This window comes from Purpureocillium takamizusanense, chromosome 1, assembly GCF_022605165.1.
Source record: "Purpureocillium takamizusanense chromosome 1, complete sequence".
NCBI lineage: Eukaryota > Fungi > Ascomycota > Sordariomycetes > Hypocreales > Ophiocordycipitaceae > Purpureocillium > Purpureocillium takamizusanense.
Window position 1 is genome coordinate 1,042,142 of NC_063068.1, and position 18,071 is coordinate 1,060,212.

General features: G+C 60.2%; 5 protein-coding genes across 6 annotated transcripts; 2 read left to right on the forward strand and 3 right to left on the reverse strand.

Annotated features, from left to right (window-relative positions):
* Positions 1–1,597: 1,597 nt before the first annotated feature.
* JDV02_000340 (uncharacterized protein) lies at positions 1,598–6,458 on the forward strand. The gene is made up of 3 exons (XM_047981136.1): positions 1,598–2,867; positions 2,950–3,576; positions 3,667–6,458. Exons 1-3 carry the CDS (start codon positions 2,748–2,750, stop codon positions 5,908–5,910), a joined length of 2,991 nt encoding a protein of 996 aa, XP_047837094.1. The 5' UTR covers positions 1,598–2,747; the 3' UTR covers positions 5,911–6,458.
* Positions 6,459–6,806: 348 nt separating this feature from the next.
* JDV02_000341 (uncharacterized protein) lies at positions 6,807–9,148 on the reverse strand. 2 transcript variants are annotated; one of them, XM_047981137.1, is made up of 2 exons: positions 8,595–9,148; positions 6,807–8,499 (listed from the first exon to the last, which is right to left on the reverse strand). In XM_047981137.1, exon 2 carries the CDS (start codon positions 8,478–8,480, stop codon positions 7,065–7,067), a length of 1,416 nt encoding a protein of 471 aa, XP_047837095.1. In that variant the 5' UTR covers positions 8,481–8,499; positions 8,595–9,148; the 3' UTR covers positions 6,807–7,064. The 2 variants fall into 2 exon arrangements, with proteins under 2 accessions (XP_047837095.1, XP_047837096.1); XM_047981138.1 differs by lacking the exon at positions 8,595–9,148 and having other exon boundaries at positions 6,807–8,572.
* Positions 9,149–10,044: 896 nt separating this feature from the next.
* On the reverse strand, positions 10,045–10,601 carry JDV02_000342 (uncharacterized protein; the record flags this gene model as incomplete). The annotated part of the gene is made up of 3 exons (XM_047981139.1): positions 10,045–10,148; positions 10,212–10,364; positions 10,466–10,601. 3 exons carry the CDS (start codon positions 10,599–10,601, stop codon positions 10,045–10,047), a joined length of 393 nt encoding a protein of 130 aa, XP_047837097.1.
* A 1,291-nt stretch (positions 10,602–11,892) lies between these two features.
* Positions 11,893–14,305, forward strand: JDV02_000343 (uncharacterized protein). Its single transcript, XM_047981140.1, has 2 exons — positions 11,893–12,381; positions 12,435–14,305. Exons 1-2 carry the CDS (start codon positions 12,215–12,217, stop codon positions 14,089–14,091), a joined length of 1,824 nt encoding a protein of 607 aa, XP_047837098.1. The 5' UTR covers positions 11,893–12,214; the 3' UTR covers positions 14,092–14,305.
* Positions 14,306–14,578: 273 nt separating this feature from the next.
* JDV02_000344 (uncharacterized protein) lies at positions 14,579–17,869 on the reverse strand. The gene is made up of 2 exons (XM_047981141.1): positions 14,937–17,869; positions 14,579–14,852 (listed from the first exon to the last, which is right to left on the reverse strand). Exons 1-2 carry the CDS (start codon positions 17,826–17,828, stop codon positions 14,808–14,810), a joined length of 2,937 nt encoding a protein of 978 aa, XP_047837099.1. The 5' UTR covers positions 17,829–17,869; the 3' UTR covers positions 14,579–14,807.
* Positions 17,870–18,071: the final 202 nt, after the last annotated feature.

The window sequence follows — 18,071 nt, forward strand, 5'->3', positions numbered from 1 at the left end:
ATGATGTCGTTTCAAGAAGTTGCTAGCTTAGCTTGGCTTTGGTGGTGGTGGTGGAGGAATGAGGTTGAGAGGGATTGGCCGCATCGTGACGGCAGCGAACAAATGGTGGTGGCATTACAGGCCCGGACTTGCGCTGTGGTGCCGGCTGCAAGCAGGCGTGCCGGCCGCTCTTGTCCACTGCCGCAGACTACTAGGTACCTCTAGTAGTAAGGTACTAGGTACAGCCCGTAGTACCCTCCGAGCGGCCAGCAGCGATCCATGCTTCCCGCGCGTGCGCTGCCACTCTTGCACAGAAAAAGGGGGATTGAGCGAGTCAGCGACGGGCAGAGAGCGCCTGCTGTCCATGTCTCAGACGACTCGTCGCTCCTAGAGCGAGCGGAGAGAGGATCAACGGTGGTGGTGGTGGTGGTGGTGGTGAGTGGGTGAGGTGAGAGTGTTGGGAGGAAGCCTGGGCGCTGGAAACAGCCCTCCTAGCCCAGTATGAAGTGGAATAATAAGAGAGAGTGAGGAAGTGTGCGTGAGAGTGAGAGAGCGACAGAAAGTGAAGCAAGCCCAGCGCTGTCTGGCCGTGCTGCAGTTTTGCAGCAGCAACCTACTAACTTACAGTGCACTATGTTGGCTGAATTGGCATCTCTCTCCCGCCATGGGGGGGGGGTGTCCGCGGGGACTCAGGGAGGGGGCGTCGCCATGCGGACCATTGCGGGAGGGTGGCTCCACCGGCTCGTGTCAGCTGAGGGGCAAACAGCAGGCAGGGCTGGGATGGGTGGATGGATCGAGACCCAGAGGCTTCCCAGTTGCGATGGACGTTTTTACCGTACTACGACGCAGCCCTGGAGCTCCACTACCGGTGTAGCGGCGCAGCGTGGCCGTGTCGGGGCGAGGCTACTAGAAAACATTGCCCCAGCTGTCGCCTGGCTTGCTAAGCTCTGCTTGTCCAGGGCGTCTCTCTTCCGCCCCATTGGACTCCATGTGGGAACGATGGCTTCGGGTAGTGGCGGCGGCAGCAGTAACAGTAGGGAAGTGCTATATGCGGTGTGTGAGAAGGGGCAAAGTGCATGTTGGTGAGGTATACGGAGTAGTAGTATAGTATACTGTACGTACACGGACTGCGGCTGCGACAGGGGACACGCACAATGCAGAGCACATACTGCATGCGCTTCATGAAGTACTACCCCGTACTACTGGAATGAATCTGGGGGTGTTGAGGTGATGGGATGGGTGTGATTGATGATGACTGGGGCCATGTGTAGCCATCGCTCCCGGGGGGGCGGCGTTGTGCTGACCCCACAAAGTGCCATCCCATTTATTACCCCAGTGGCCATGCGTCAACCACTTTTCCTACCTCTACGGACCTGGTAAGAAGTTGGATGGTCAAGGCACCACCGCACCTGCAGCGTCGGGTACTTCCAGGTTGGTTGGTAATAGGTACGTACAGGTAGTCGAGTCTCCCGCTGCCGCTGCTGACAATCGAAACCCCCAGACCACCACCAACAACCACTACAACTACCACCATCACCCGCCTGCGCCGCCTCTATTCTAGTTTCCGGCTCTCGGGCTCTTTTTGACAAGGCTTCGTTCATGATATATCCCCTGCCCGCCCCGACTCGTGCGGCTGCTCGTTTCAACGTACCGAGTTACCTAGTAGCACTAGCTCGACTTTAGGGCATCTGTCAGGCGCCCCGACAGCCCCGCGTCCCCGGATCTCCGCGCGCGCGCCCGCAAATCCTCGCTGCGCCGTTGCATCCACTGCTAGCAACGCTACCCTGACCTTCCAATTGCACCGCCCCTACGGCACCTTATTTTCCAGCCCACGCGACGCTACGCTGCGCTACTCCCCTCTACTAACGTTACTTACTTCTTTACTACTCGCTTCCTCACATCTCCGTTCCGACATTCATCCTTCTATCCCGCCCCGTCTCTTTGGAGGGTGTGTCTTTGACTTGCCTCGTCTCGCCTCGCTTCGGTACGTCTCGCCTCTGCGCGTTGGCTCGCCTTTTCGCCCTTCTTGCTCACCCTGCCGGTCTTTGCGCAGCCCGCTCGCTCTGTACGCGAAGCACCGGGACAGCCAAGCGAGAGTCATCGAGAGCGCCGTCCATCCGTCTTCCTGCTGGCGCTTCGCTCGCCCAGCGGCCCTCGCCTCACCTCCGCTGCCATACGCCGCCGCCGATATCGTCCTGCGTCGCCCGCCCGCCCGCCGGCGACGTCTGCTGTCGCCGCCCAACGGCCGCTGACGGGCACTTCGCCAACTCTGCCTCTCCCCGAATCGTCAAACGGTCGGGCCCGCAACCACCTGTGTCTCATAACGCCGGGTCTTTCGTCGGTAGCCGCTTCTCTTTGGGCACGCGACACTACCGAGTCGGCCGTGAGCGCGCGGGACGACAATACCGAACGACGTTTGGACGTCATTGGGCACGCACACGAAGAAGCGACAACAAACAGCGCAGCCAACACAGTCACCCCTCCTCCTCCTCGCCCCCCGGCAAGCACCAAAGCGTCCGTTCGTTCCCACACTGTGGCAGACTGGCGGCGCCGCTTAGCCCCCCCTCCCCTTTCCCCCCTCGACGGACGACGGCGCGCTGTCCTGCGGCTCGCTTCTTGGAGTCACGGCGCGGTGACGATGCTGCCGCCCGACTCGCGGCGCCCTTGACACAAGGTCGACGACTCAGCGGAATCCTTGACGCTTACGCCGTGCGCGCAGACCGTCTCACAGCACCCCATACCGCACCTTCGCCGACGGGACCGACACCATGATGCAGAGGACCGCCAGCGAAAGCGCTGCCTCCACCAGCAGCTCCAAAATGTCCCGTCGCCTGGGCTTTGCGCTGCGCAAGATTAGCAGCAAAGGATCCGACAAGCGGGACGACAGGGTGAGTCTTGTGTTGCCTGTCTCTTGTTCTTCCCGGTCATTGTTCGTGAGACATGACTGACCGGCGTGCCCATTACTGCTAGTCTCGCCCGTCCACCCACGACCACGACCATTCCGACCCCTCCCTCGCCCACCTCCGTCGCTCCGAGTCGGGCTCCCTCAACGACATGCAGGAGAGCAACCTGAGACAGCTCCAGACCCTCGTCGCACGCATGCGGGCCGCCCCGGCCGGCCCGAACCACGTCGACGGGGCCTACAAGGAGTTTATCAAGATCAAGGACACCTGCCATGCCTTGTGCCTCGCTATCCTCCAGGACGAGCTGCGGCCCCCCCGCGCCGCCTCCAACGACACCGATTCCCTCCAGCGCCGTGGCTCGTCCTTTGATGCACCGCACAGCCCCGGCGCCGTCTTCGACCAGCGCAGCTCCTTCAGCGGCCGTAGCCTTACGGAGGTGGCCACTGGCAGCGTGATGCGGCCGCCTCAGACCAACGAGCTGTTCCTGGCCGCCATTCGCGAATGGAAGAACTGCCTCGAGACCCTTACCGAGGCCTTTCGCGTCAGTCTTGCCGACACGTACAAGAGCTACGAGCGCGAGGCCACACAAGAGATGGTCGACCTGCTATTCAGCAGCAAGAAGTTTCGCAAGGAAGCCGTTCACCGCATGCGCAACGCCAGCGTCACGCGGGTCCTCTCTGCTGACCCCCAGTTTGTGCGTTGACCCTCCCTCCTCGTCCTCGTTCTCATCCACGTCCTCCGACCGACGTCCCAAGATTGCCCAGGTCTGACTAATGCGGCACAGTTCCCGAGATATGAGATTCGGTTCAGAAATTACGAAAAGGTCAGGCAGGAGCTGACCGAAATACGGCATGTCCTCCAGATGGGCGAGTCGGGCATCTTGCCCTCACGGACGGTTGAAGACTATCCCATCGCACCCCGCGGCGATGCGATCCTCGAATTCGCCAACATCACGGCCGAGTCCAACGGCAGCGAGCCTGTCCTGCGCTTCCGCGTCTCGTCCTACATGCTGGCCGAGACGTCGCCCATCTTCGCTCGCATGTTCTCGGGCCACTCAGGCAGCCTGTACCTGCACGAAGCCGGCGACATCACCGACCAGCTGCCGCCGGCGCCGTCGCCGTACGTGTGCGAGGACGGCTCTGAGGCCAAGCTCTATCGCATGCCGCAGTACGAGGTCAACCACCTCAAGGCCATGGAGACGCTGATGCACGCGGCGCACATGCATAACGAGCTGGTCCCGCGTGAGGTGTCGTTTGAACAGTTTGTGGCGATTGCCGAGTGCTGCATGCGCTACAGGAGCACGTCGCCGCTCGAGCTGGTGGTCGAGCACCGATGGCTTCCCCAATGGATGCACAAGGGCGCCGACGACATGCCCGACGGCCTGCTCGTCATCAGCTACGCGTTTGGGTCGCGTCAGCTTTTCACTCGCATGTCCAAGAGCGCCATCCTGAACCTGGTCGATGAGCGGGACCTGCAGAGCAAGCCCTGGCCGCAAAAGATCAAGGACCGCATCTGGGCCGTGAGATGTGCCAAAGTGGCACAGGTGTATGCGAGCTGCACCACCACGATTCAAGAGTACCTGCGGCCGCCCACACGAGCGCCCGACGATGACCCAGAGCCACTGACCCAGGCGGACCTGCGCCAGAACATCAACATGCCGGCGGCGCCCCCAAAGCACGCCGCAACGCTGACGAGTACTCCACGGTGTCCCAAGGGAAGCCACGGCTGCGACGCCGTGAACCTGGGGTGGATGATGCTCGTGTACAACGAGATGGATCTCTTGCCGCAAATCATGCGCCCGTCGGTGCTCGGGCATCTGCCTCAGACGGAGCCACGGCCCCGAAGCCTCGCGCAGATGGTGGACCTTCTGCGGCGGATGCCGAGCCCTGCGTCACCCGTCCACCAGGGCGGCGTGTGCGATCCGGGCCCTTCGTTTCGGACGGCAATTGCAGACATTTACAACAGCGTCACGGGTCTCACATTGCACGACGTGAGCGGCAAGAGCCATGGTTGGGCACTGTCAAAGCACCGCATGTCGGACCCCCAGGTCCTCGTCACGAGCGGTCTCGGGCGCATGGCTGCCCACGACGACCCGCACACCGTCGCCGCCGAGTTCCCTGACGAGGTGCGACTGCGAATCCTGCAGGCCCTGGACGACGTGGACGACCTGCACGCGGCGGCCCTGACGAACCGCGGCTTCTACGACACCTATCAACGTCATGAGCTGAGCCTGGTACGCAGGTTCCTTAGAGCCGACAGGATCCGGAAGGCGTCTCTGAGGCATAATCAGCACGACGACGTCAAGGTGCTCAAGGAAGAGTCGGACCGCATGAAAGAGGAGGTTGTCAACACCGACTTGGATGCTCGCACCATCAACGAAGTCGACGAGGAAGAGGACGAAGGCGACTCCGACGACGAGTCTGCGAGCGGTGCCTCGACGGCCTCGGCTCACGAGCTGCGGCGGAACCAGCAGACAGTCGACCCGCCCAAGTACGAAGAAACCGACAGCCCTCCGAGCGGTGGGCACGCGTCGCCTCCGACACCGCGACAAAGCCCCTTGGACATGCGCCGGCCGTCGCACACCTCGCCAACGAAGCAGCCAGACGTCCTCACCGCGGCCATTGAAGACGACGACATCACGCCAATGACCGAGGACGAGGCGCGGCGCATCCTCTGGCCGGACTCGATCCTCGACACGGAAACGCAACAGCGGATACCTCGGTCCGCTGCGGCGGTGCTGCGTTCCCGCGCGCAGCACCGCCCCCAGGGCGGCTCGACCAACGGCCTCGCTGGCGATGGCTCTTCCCCATCCGCGGTCGAGATGGTGCCTCTGTGGGAAAAGTTCCGCATGGGAGACCCGTCGCTGGGAGACGCACTCGAGGACAAGACGCTGGTTGTGACGGGCGAGAAGCAGCTGCGAAGCGAGCACGACCGGCGAGTCGGGCTGTTGAAGAAGAATGGCGCAAACGGGCATGGTGGCAGTGACGAGAGCGCGGGCGCGGGAGGAGCAGCGAGCAAGGGAGCATAACAGCATTACTCCCTTCCCAACGCTCATCAAGTATCGTACATGGTTCTTGTGTGGATGTCAGTCATTCACTACGAGCGGCGGTTTCTGTTTATTTGTATATGGTGACTGAGGAGGACAAAAAGCGCTCGGGGAGAAGCACGGGAAGGAGGTGATATATATACCCACTCTGGGCGTTGGGACTTTTTGGCGGCGCGTTTGTATCGGTTATCTATCGCATGTATGGGCGGGCCTGGGACGTTGGCGAGCGGGTTTGAATCATCATTTCTTGGCTCTTCTTTTGCTTCTTTTTCATCTTCATTTTCCCCTTCCCTACCGTGGCTCCGGTTTTGGCCATTCACGGTATAATCCTTTTTCTGGGAGGGGGGACGCGTGGCTTCTGTGTGTGCGTGTGTGTGTGTGTGTGTGTGTGGACTTGGATTATGATTATTTTTTGGCCCTTGATGATGACGCGCATGACATGAAGTGTACGGGAACGAAACGACGTTGGGCGAGGTGTGGTCGTTGATTGAGTTGGCGTGTGCTGGCTGGCTGTGTTGCGTACGTGCGTGTGTGCGTGCGTGCATGCGTGCTACATATATATGACACCCAGCCATACGTAACTTTGATATAGTATACACTTCGTATATATATGTGCCTTGCAGCGCTTGTGTGTGTGTGTGTGTGTGTGCGTCGTGTTACGCCACGAACAGTTTAAATGTTACTACGTAGGGACAAACGTATACTACTGCGGTTTGACTGAGGGGCGGGGAGGAGGGGGTGTCGTTTGTAAGTCAGTCAGTCTACGGAGATGGATGTCACCCACGGTCAGTGGCATGTACATATTATGTATGCCGCATGTATGTTGGTTGGCGGTTCACGATGCGGGCTGGCGGACGGGCTTGCACGGGGGAGCAGCTTGTGAGGAAGCAGTTTTGTCACCTTTTGTGTTGGTTGCAGCACGCAACTGCTTGACTACCTGCATGCACCTAAATTCTCGACAAGTCGTCGGCAGCGCGGGCGCAAAACGGCTTCCACCTCAGCCGACTACCGAACAACCCAAGCTCTGCGATACTCTCCTCCTTTTCCAGCGACAGCGACCACCGACTCAACACGACCCGACATGAGACAAAACAGCGCAAAGACATGAACATGCGGTGTTCTGCTCGCTTGCCCGCTCAGACACGCTCGCGCTCCTCCTGGGCGGCCTTGATGGCGCGCAGCTTGGCGGTGCCGATGCCGGCGACGCCGCCCTCCTGGTTCTCGCCGAGCCAGGGCTTGCGCGAGTCGCCAAGGACGTTGCCGCTGAGGAAGTAGACGAAGAGGCCGATGACGATGCAGACAAAGGCGATGGGGTAGAGGAAGTGGACGGTGAGGCCGAAGACGCGGACGCCGATGATGACGCCCCAAAAGTTGGCGGTGAGGAGGGAGATGTCGAAGAAGGCGGCGCTGCCCATGCGCAGGATGAGCGGGGCGAGGGTGTAGAAGAGGGAGAGGCAGAGGGTGTAGCCGACGAGCCAGCCGGCGATCTGGCCGTCCCACTGGGCGGCGGCGATGCTGTCGCGGTCAAAGATGCTGGCCTGGACGCCGTTGATGATCATGCCGAGCAGGCCCATGAAGGCGAGGACGTGGTGCATGGGGGCCTTGCTGACGAGCCACTCCTCGAGGACGTTGCTGGTGCCGTAGAGGGTGGCGCCGAGCAGGCCGAAGAGGTCGCCCTTGATCATGTTGGCGCCGGGCCCGCCGTTGGAGCCCGTAATGTGGTCCGAGGCGAGGAGGATGCCCATGCCCCCGCAGCAGACGAGGATGCCGGCGACCTGGAAGAGGCGGTAGCGGACCTTGAGGAGGAAAAAGGAGATGAGGACGACGCAGACAATGGACCAAAAGTTGAGGAGCTGGGCCGAGAGGATGTTGGTGTACTGGTAGGCGAGGACGGTGAAGTAGTTGCCCTCGACGTCGAGGAAGGCCATGATGAGGTACTTCCAGCCGTCGCGGCGAGCGAGGCGCCACCAGGCGTGGGGCCCGTCGCGGACGAGGAACAGGGTGTTGTAGACGAGGGCGAGGAAGGCGTAGTTGAAGAAGGTCTGGAAGGCGGGGGCGTTGAAGTGCGCGCCCGAGAGGAACGAGGTGAAGGTGTTTGTGGCGGTGATGCACAGCGCGAGGATCTGGCCGATGGCGATGACGAGCCAGAACGACGGCGTCAGCAGGTACGAGTACCAGTGGGCGGAGCGCGCCTCGAGGATGTGCAGCCCGCGCGTGGCGGCCACCGTCTCGGCGTCGTTGTCGTCGTAGTCGGCGACGTTGAGGGCGTCGTGCGGACGGGCATGGCTGCTGTCGCTGCTGTGAGCGGTGGCGGTCGTGGTCGCGGTCGTGGTCGTGGCGGCGGCGACGACGGGGCTGGAGAAGCCCTTTTGCTCGTCCGCGGTAGACATGCCGTCGTTTGTTCTGCGTGTCGATGGTGCGCGGTGGTGTTCTGCTGCTTCAGACGCAATAATGGCGTCGTACACGAGATTCGAGAGGCGGCGACGGGGGCGGTGTCGGTCGTGACGCTTCGACAGCAAGGGTTCGCGATGCGCAGACTCGACAGAGCTCATCCAAAGCCCTGCCTGCGTCCTGTCCTCCATCCCATGCGTTTATTAGCTTTCTCCGGCGTCATCCCATGGAGAGTGGCAAAGTTTCTTTTCCCCTCCGGCGGCGGGCGGGCGTACCTGATGATGATGATGCTGGCTCCTCCCCGCAAGTTGGGCTGAGTTATATCGCAGCTGAGGCTACGCTTGCGCAATGCAGATGCGGGCCTGCGAACTGCAGATACGATTCGCGCGCAGATGGATGTGCGCTGCTGTGTCTCTCAACGCAGCAGCGGTGTATGTGTGTGTGTGTGTAATGCGAGATTGTTGCAGACAAACGAATCCCCTTTTACTTTTCAAAGAGAAAATCTCCAGTCTTTCTCGTCCCCAAGCAGCAAGCGCAAAGACTCAAAGTCGCCTGCCGTCTGTTCTACCGTTGTGCACGGCACATTCGTCGATGTGCCCGCGTGATGAGGATCGAGGAGGGGGAGCTCGTCGCGGCGCGGGGTGGCATTAAGAGGGGGGGGGATGCGGGCTGACTGCTGGTCGATGAGAAGGGGAAGCAAAAGATTCCACCCTCACAGCGGAATCGCGGGTCAATGACGGCGTGAAGAGGAGTGGCCTTCGCGGTGTTTGGTGGTGAAGAGGAGGCAGAAGAGGAGGAGGAGAAGCTTGCTCTGCGCAAGAGGGTGATGGGATGACATGGTGTTTTTTGGGTGGCGTCCCCGCTGAGAGACTAACAAGCTGGAACTGCCTAAGAAAAAAAAATTGATCATAAAATTTTGGCGTTTTCGGTGCCTGCCGCTGCCGCCGCCACCAACACCACTAATGACCGCCGTCGCCGCCGCCGTTGGCTTCCAGTGCAGGCAGACCAGTGGCGTTTTCGCCCTGAGCGGGGCGGCAGCTTCATCCAGTGATGCTGGATGGGACAAAATGCTCATTTCAACTATCGCTGGCTGTCCAGTGCCAAGGGTGGTCAGATCAGACGAACACAGCAGCGGTCGCTCAAGGTGGAGATGACGAGGGGTAGTGTAGACTCGTTGCATCAAATTCAAGCTGAATGCTTTATTGACAGACATGATTGGCATGTAGGCAGTGCGTACAGTACAGTCATCCATATCAAATGCACGTTTCATGCACACAAGCTGAACCGCTGTCGCTGCGTCGTCTGCTGCTGACCTGATCGCCGTCAGTCAAGCTGCGGCCTGCCTCCATCACGGCTGCCGCCCCGCCGTCTGCCCGCCCACCTGCATCGCCCGTCGGATCAACCTGCACGGGACGCGACCGTCCTTTCCAGCCTGCGGGAGCGTCTCTAGATTAATTATGTTGTAGTTGAGGCGCGATGCCGCCGAGCACCTCAGCCCGTGGTGAGTTGAGTGATGCATGCTCGCCCCTGGAGCCGTGAGCAATCTTGACCCCGTACGAGCTTGAGCAACGGCGAGGTCCTGCCCGTGTGCCTTTTTCCATGCATCGAGCACGGCGCGTCCGTGGAGCTCGTGCTGCGGGCTGGCCTGGTGTCCGTCGGGCCCTGTGCCCGAAACTAGACGCACGCCATGCTGGCGCGCCTCGGCCATTGCAACCAGTCGTCGCCTCAAGAGAATGGGCGAATGTCCGACATGGCAGCTCGAATCGTCTTTGCAATCATAACATTGGTAGCTGTGCCCACCGCGGGGACGTTGCTCACACTCGTCGTCACTGTTCTCTCCCGTGAGCCGCTGCTGCATGAGACGTGACCAGGCTCAGCGCATCTCCACTCACTGGCTACAGGCGTCAGTTGCCCTCCGTCTGGAGACGTCTCGCCGTTCTGAGCAACGGGAGGCTCCCTGTCTGGTAAAGATGACAGCTCCTTGGCCAGGAGCTCGAAGCATTCCTCTTCCGACTTGGGTGCCATCATGGTCCGAAGTGCCGGCACTTGATCCATTCACGTTAGCAAAGCCTAGAGAGAGAGAAAACCCCCATGGTTCCCCTCCACGACGCCATGACTAGAAACAGAGCGCCGTCCGTCTGCTCACCTTGTCCCGAGGGCATGGCTGTCTGCGCCCTCCCGGATGTCTTTCGGGCCGCACCCACGTAGCCGTGCTGTGAATGCTGTCCACGAGGATCCAGCCCTACGACGCCCCACGAGTCCTGCCGCCGAACGGAAATCATTCGAAGCAACAATGGCCGGTGACGATAAGGCGGTCCAAGGCAAAGTCGAGGTGCCGAGCGCGGTCTGTACGTACAATTTATATGATTCAAGAGGTCCAGAGTTTGGAGACCAGTCGTCAGTGGGCGACGTCCAAGAAGTCGTTCCGTCTTATAAGTAAAGCTGCAACATGGCACTTGAAGATCCGCGAATCACTAGGTTGCATTGCATCCGTCGACGGGGCCGAGACTCGTATTTCGTACCGACGCACGACAAGGCACTTCTCAATCGGGGAAGTTTGTGCGCCAGGTGGCTGATGTGCCGCCCATGCAACGACAAGTCTGAAAGTCAAGTTAGCTTCTAAGACTCGCGCCGCAGCAACATTCTCCGCAGGGCTGAACGCTGGCCCAATCCGCTTCGGGTCCCGTCCCAGCATCTGGGTTCTCTGCACAGGCGTGAAAGCGACCCAAACGAGGGGGCGTGCCGTCTTCAGATCCACCCTGGCTGGCGGGCATTGGTGATGGGCGTTGACGGTCGTGGCTTCAGGGCAAGCGGGCACCGAGGCCATCAGCAAAGCGATCGGATTTCTTTTTTTTTTTTCAACCCCCCGTCTCCTCCAGCATCAGACCTCCCTTTGCGGCAAACGAGGCAGCCCTCGGGGCAGGCAAATGCGATGCGCCTGCGTGCGTGTCCGTGTCGCGGCGACATTCATCAGCTCGCCCCACCAGGCGATGCCAGCGACACGCCTGCTTACTGCCCAATGTGGCACTCGGAGTATTCCAGTCCGACTCCGAGAGCGGGCGCCCATATGTAGGAATTGATACAGACGTGAAGGAGGAGGGGACATGCAGCTGTCTGCACCATCGTTCAAGGCAGACATGTTAAGGGCCGAGCAAATGCTGACCTGGCCGGGTCTGCGGGCTTGCTCAAGAGGCGGCCCGTGCTGCCATTCCATTCGACTGCGGGCGGACAAGCATCGCCAAGGTTGCACGTTTTTTCCCCGATGCGGCATGACGCTGACCGTGGAGACGTCCACGGCTGTCGCCAGTGAGTCGCAGGACCCTGCGGAGAAAGGGGGGGGAACAGGGGGAGGGGTGCCACAGAATCTCGACTCTAGACCTCTGCGTCTGCGGCCCCACTGATAACTGATGTGCTCGGCCACGGAACGCGTCGGACTCTCCGAACCGGACGGCAAGGACACCATTGATGTTGTTGGCAGGCTCGTGGAAGAGGTGAGGCTTTTCGGAAGCAGACGGTGATGTCGTCTCAGTAACCTCAATGCGTATTACCAATGTGTTGCCTTTGTGGTCACATGATACCTACAGCATGGCGCGGTCATGTGCACAAACGAAGGTACCTCCTACTATGTACGAAGTACAAAAGTACGACGGTACTTCGCGCAACCGCCAGAGACAGGCGGCAAGTGCGTCACGCATGCCTGCCCCAGTGCCGCGCCACGTGCAACGTATTGTCAACAGCTCCAAGCTGGGACATCAAGGTCGTCCACATCCCAACATTCCCCTCCGCTTGCCGTCCAACACTCCATCGTCGTCAAGACTTGCTCCCGTCGCGACCGGCCCAGCTTCAACCTCACGTCATATACGAGTTGATGGCAACGTCCTGATATCCCGCCACCATGTTTGCGCGATCGGTGCTGGGCGCCTCGCTGGCCCTCGTTGCTAGGGCCGCGCAGCCTGGTGCCGTCGACCCCGTGGCTGGCCCGATGCGAGATCTGACCTGGGGTCAGCTCAACTTTCTTCACACTACAGATACCCACGGCTGGCTCGGTGGCCATCTTCTAGAGTGAGTCTGCCGACCGCTCTCGCCGTCACCTCGTGTTAACAGACAGTTACCAGACCGCAGTACTCGGCCGACTGGGGTGACTACATTTCCTTCGCCCACCACATGCGTAAGCGAGCCGATGATACGGGTGCCGACCTCCTCCTCGTCGATACGGGCGATCGCATCGAAGGCAACGGGCTCTATGACGCATCCACCCCCAAGGGCTTGTTCCAGTACGACATATATGCCGAGCAAGACGTCGACATTATCTGCATCGGCAACCACGAGCTGTACCAGGCCTACTCGGCCGACCGCGAGCACAATGCCACTGTTCCCAACTTTAGGGAAAACTACATCGCATCCAACCTCGATTACATAGATTCGGCCACGGGCGAGCGAAAACCGTTGGCCCAACGCTACCGCAAATTCAAGACCAAGAATCAGGGTCTGGAGATTGTCGCTTTTGGCTTCTTGTTCGATTTCACTGGCAACGCCAACAACAGCGTCGTTCAGCCCGTGGCGGAGACTATAAAGGAAGACTGGTTCCAGGAGGCTATGCGAGAGAAGCCGGACCTCTTTGTCGTCATCGGACATGTCGGCCTCCGCATGGAAGAGTTTCGTACCATCTTCACTGCGCTGCGCAAGCAAAACTGGCATATCCCTATCGTCTTCTTTGGCGGGCATGCCCATGTGCGGGACGCGCTCAGCTACGATTCGCAGTCCTTTGCCATGGCCTCGGGCCGGTATTTCGAGACTATCGGCTGGATGTCGGTCGACGGAATCAAGAAGACCAAGAAGCCAGGCAAAGATGCGTCCACGGAGGCCTCCCTCAGCTTCACGCGCAAGTACATGGACAATAACCTGTACGGCATGTACCACCACACCGGACTGAACGAGACGACCTTTCCCACAAAGCACGGCAAGCGGGTCAGTCATATGATTACCAGAGCTAGGGAGGCCCTCCAGCTCGACTACAAGTACGGCTGCGCACCCAAAGACCTCTGGATGTCTCGGGCCAAGTTCCCCTCCAATGAGAGCATCTACTCGTGGCTCCAGGATGAGGTGTTGCCAGACATTGTCGTCAACGAGACGCGAAAGGACAAGTCACGCCTTGCAATTGTCAATACTGGCGGCATCCGCTTCGACATCTTCAAAGGCCCCTTCACGCGAGACAGCACTTTCACGGTAAGCCCGTTTACGAGCGGCTTCAGCTACGTGCCCGACGTGCCTTACGACGTGGCATCCAAGGTAATTGGGCTGCTCAACAGCGCCGGTAAGGTGCTGGAAACAGGCCAGACTCATTCGCGATTTTTGGACATTCCGGAGCAAATGAGTTTTGAAGACCCAACACACTTTGGTCTCGTTGATGACGACTCTGAGGAGGAGCCGCGTCTTGAACTGCGAAGCGTCTCCGTCCTTGACGGGCCCGATTTGGTCCCGGGATACACGACAAAGGACGACATTGGCAGCGACGGCGATGACACCGTGCACAAGGAGATCAAGTTCCATGCAGTGCCCAACTGCATCCAGGCTGAGGTCGGTTTCCCCACCCAGGGCAAGCCCGACAAGGTCGACTTGGTGTTTATCGACTTTGTGCAGCCGTGGATCATTCCGGCGCTCAAATTCAGTGGTGGCGATTTCGGCGATGACGACGTGCACCGCTACATGGACGGGACGCTCACGTACAAGCTAGGCGAGTGGATCAAGGAGAACTGGAAGAGCGATTGCTAGGCGTCATGTCGCACGGCAGACGGTTATGACTTTACGGAAATCCCATAGATGTTTAGAGCAGGCGAGTGAATACACCACTGACCCCGGCAGAGCAACCGCCCCAGTGCAGCAATCGGAGAACAGACGGTTGGTCGCCTCCGGCACAAGTCGTTTGAATTTAGCCGCTGCATGCTTTCGTCAAGGGATGCACGCCGCGATTGCTAGTAGTACCCGGGATCGATGGAGCTGCACCTCGCGATCCGTCGTATTCGGCTCGCATGCCGTTTCAACGCCCACGCCCACGCCCCCACAACGGGACTGGACGCGCCCGGGGGGATCTACGGCACTTGTTACTTTGTTGGACAGCAGCCTAATGAAGCGGGCGCGCGCTAACTAACGTAGCACGTAGCTACTAACTAACATTTACTACCTACACGAACTGCTTATTGCTGGGTTGTGCAGCGAAGCGCATGGAAGTGAGCGAATGCATCTATCTGGTGCTTTTGGCGGTGTTGCACGGCAGCGGAGGGGAAGAGGGGGGCGCTGTGATGCAAAGGATCTGCTTGGCATGGCCCGTGGAGATACATACTTCGTATATGAGGGCATGCGACGATGGCAAGAAGACCTGGTGTGCTACAAAAGGCTATCCCGCAAGGCGAGGGGTTAGGACACATACAGGCAAGGTACACTTGACTTGTAACTTTCCTTATTTCCCTTTTTATACATGTAGTCTACATCTAAAAGTTGGCCACCCACCGCATGTTGATTTGCTTCCTCCGGACCTGGCGCACAGGAGAGGGCAGTTAGTATGGAGTGCAACTTGGCACGAGGCGTGGCGGGGGAAAAGGGGGGGGAGTGGGACATACCATTGGGGCAACAACCAGGACGCCAGCCAGCAGCGCCAGCACCGTGCCCACGAGCGTCACCTTGTTGAAGCTCTGGCCCAGGATATCAAACACGCCGCTCGGGGCGACCCGTGTGGCGTACACGTCCACGCCGTACGCCGCCAGCAGGCTCGTGCTCTCCACCAGGGCCGGCGCGGCCACGATGCCCCGGACGCCGACCACGTCGTATTCGTGGGAGAGGATGCTGCGGGGGTCAATCTCCGTGGCCGGGGCGTACTTCATCAGCATCTCGGCCTCCATCTCGGCCGCCGTGGGGTCTCGACCGACCGGCCGGCGGGGGTCGATGGCGTGCCGAGAAAGGCCAAGGATGCTGTGCGACTCTGGGAGGTAGGCGACCAGCTCCCGAGTCGTGATGCCCTGGCGCGTCTGCGTGACCGACAGGGTGCTCAGGGGCTGGGACATGACGTAGGCCTGCGACACCACCCACGGCAGCGGGACGCCCGTCGGGCTGTCGACAGGGCTGAGCGACGAAAAGTTGGCCGACTCGCCCAGAGGACCGCGGCTGTTGGGGTCGGGCGACTCATACAGGTCCGATACCACCACCTGGTAGCCCTTGATGGCGCGGTCCGTATTGTCGTCGAGCTTGTAGTCGCCGAAGAAGGAGCAGGCGTACCAGTTCTCGGCCATCGCGCATGACACCGCCTTGGTCGAGTCGACGCCGTCGTACAGCTGCGAGGCAAGGACTTGGCCGGAGACGGCATCGAGCAACTGCATGGACAGGCTGTTTGCCTTTTCGTCCGCAACTGCGACGACGAGGCTGTTGGGGTTCAGATACTTATACATGACGCGGCGATCGCCAAGCACACGACCGATGGAAGCGATTGGGTTGTGCGACGGGAGACTGGCAACCTCGACAATCTTCTGCCCGACAAACACCTGCAGCTGCCAGACGTCCTGTCTGGTAACCTTGCCTCCCTCAGAGCCGTACTTGACGCCCTTGAGGACGTCGCCGCTTCGCACGACCACGGTCCGCTCGGCATCCCAACCAGACGGTAGGTTCCCCGCCGGCAATCCGTCGGTCCCAATAGGAAGTAGGAATTTCTCGGACTCAGTGTCGACAACAGCAACGCTGGAGATGGCGTCGCGGTCGCCAGAGGCGCCGACAAGGGTTCGCGAGGCCCCGGTCGTGGCGTTGAAGATGGCATGCTCGCCTTCGGCACCGTACACAATCATGAGGCCCTCCTCGCCATTTGCAGTAAGCGCCCTGACTTCCAAGGGCTTGCGAGCATCACGAGGGAAGAATTTTTGCGTCCAGACAACCTTGCCTCCGTTTCCAGAGTCGAGACCGTAGAAGCGCCCACGGCCAGTGGCGACAACAAGGATCTTGTTGAAGCCAAACGTATCACGGTGCAGACCTGACCTCTTGCCCATTATCTCGCCACCTGCGATGCTGTTGATCACATTGCCGGGAATGCTAGCCAAGTACCCAGGTAAGTGCTGTAGGTCCTCGATGTGACGCGTGACGCGGTGGATGTACGCCGACAATGGGTTCGTGTGGGCCTCCTCGGCCAGGACCTTGGCCAGATCCTCGGCCTCGGGAATCTCGGCCCAGGCTGCGGCCACAGCGCCAGACAGACCCTCAACCCGGGCCCAGTCCTTTTCGCCGTTGCGAATGAGCGTCCACTCGTCGCCTTGTGTGAGAATCGCGGAGCGAACGGCGAATTCCGTGCCGCCGGGCTTCTTGATGACTTCGGACGCGGCCGCAACTGGGTGTACGTTGGCGCCCTGCTTGACTGGCCAGCGGGCAAGGATGGCGTGCGAGTCAGACGAGACGATCAGGGTCTCCTCGCTACTAACTTGCGTAAAGTAGACGTTGGCACCCTCGGAGCTCACAGAGAAGGCACCCTCGCCACGGAAGTAGGGCAGCTCGTATGCAATATCGCTCTGTCCCGTCTTAAGGTTCGTGTGAAACACGATGGCTTTGTTATTCTTCTCTCCTGCGCCGTCCGGCTTGGTCTGGATGTGCACCAGAAAGTGCGGTTGTGACTGTGCGAGATGCGGGGCGTGGATCTGCACCGACGCCGCATCAGGAGGGAGGTGAAAGTCTTGCTTAGACTTGGACCCGAGTATGTTGACGCTGAGCTTGGCCAGACCCCTATTTGCCCATGCGACGATGGGCGCCGCTGAGTTGGCGCCCACGAACATGACATCGCCAGGGCCATGGATGTCGCCCTTTGTGCCGACGGACCAGTGGTCGACGCGCGATCCGGAAGCGGTATCGAGCGATATGACCTTGAGGTTGTATGAGGACCCCGAGCCGTGGAGGCTAACGACGTAGACGTTGGCAATGTTGGTGGAGACTTGCAGGGGCGCGTCCTTGCTGTGCTCGCGAAACTCCCAGACGACGGTGCCTAGGGCGCCGTGGAGGCGACGCAACACCGTGACGCCGTCCTCGTCGAACAGCGCCAGGACATCCTTGCGCGAGGCCTCGGTGATCTCCAGGATCTCTAGGTCCTTCACCTCGCCTCGAAATTGCGTCTGCCAGATGTTGCGCCCAGACGCGGCACCCCAGGCCTGGACCTTGGAGCCGTGAGCTGCCGCGACCCAGTGCTCGCCCTCGGGGGCGCGTAAGAACCCAGGTGTCGCGACTTTGTCGGCATCGTCCGCGATGCGCTGCCGCCATACCAAGTCGCCGTTACTCGGATTGACAGCGCCGACGACGCCAAGGTCGCTGATGGTGTAGAGCAGGCTCGCCTTCTCGTCCCTGCGCGGTCGGTGGAAGAAGGTGGCGTCCTGTTGCGGCAGGCCGAGGAGGGAGTAGTGGAAGTCGATGTCGCCGACCTCGTCCTTGAAGACGGCGGTCGCGAAGGTCGACAGACCCAGTAGCAGGGCCGATTGGAGTGTGCGTCGCATGCTGTCGGTGGCGACTTGTCCTGGAGCTGAGCTGTCGCGGGAGCTCGAGCTTGGTGGCTGTCATGAAGGCGTCAGCGGCCGTGCAGCAGTTTGGAGGCTCCTGTCCGCTTAGTCATCATCGAGGGGTCGTCAAAGCTTGGTATAGGGTAGTCGAGAACTGCCCCGCCTAAACAGGATTTCTTGTGTACTTTGTACTTCGCTTGAGTGGAATATATATGGAAAGAAAATGATATAGTGATTGCG

What these genes read in the sequence shown, in the direction of transcription:
- JDV02_000341 (XM_047981138.1), bottom strand. Translation starts at nt 8,510, where the DNA reads ATGGAGGACAGGACGCAGGCAGGGCTTTGGATGAGCTCTGTCGAGTCT.
- JDV02_000344 (XM_047981141.1), bottom strand. Translation starts at nt 17,828, where the DNA reads ATGCGACGCACACTCCAATCGGCCCTGCTACTGGGTCTGTCGACCTTC. An exon ending in TCCTGGTTGTTGCCCCAATG is followed by an intron (nt 14,853 to 14,936) that starts GTATGTCCCACT and finishes CCTGTGCGCCAG; the next exon opens with GTCCGGAGGAAGCAAATCAA.
- JDV02_000343 (XM_047981140.1), top strand. Translation starts at nt 12,215, where the DNA reads ATGTTTGCGCGATCGGTGCTGGGCGCCTCGCTGGCCCTCGTTGCTAGG. An exon ending in CTCGGTGGCCATCTTCTAGA is followed by an intron (nt 12,382 to 12,434) that starts GTGAGTCTGCCG and finishes GACAGTTACCAG; the next exon opens with ACCGCAGTACTCGGCCGACT.
- JDV02_000340 (XM_047981136.1), top strand. Translation starts at nt 2,748, where the DNA reads ATGATGCAGAGGACCGCCAGCGAAAGCGCTGCCTCCACCAGCAGCTCC. An exon ending in CCGACAAGCGGGACGACAGG is followed by an intron (nt 2,868 to 2,949) that starts GTGAGTCTTGTG and finishes CATTACTGCTAG; the next exon opens with TCTCGCCCGTCCACCCACGA. An exon ending in TCTCTGCTGACCCCCAGTTT is followed by an intron (nt 3,577 to 3,666) that starts GTGCGTTGACCC and finishes AATGCGGCACAG; the next exon opens with TTCCCGAGATATGAGATTCG.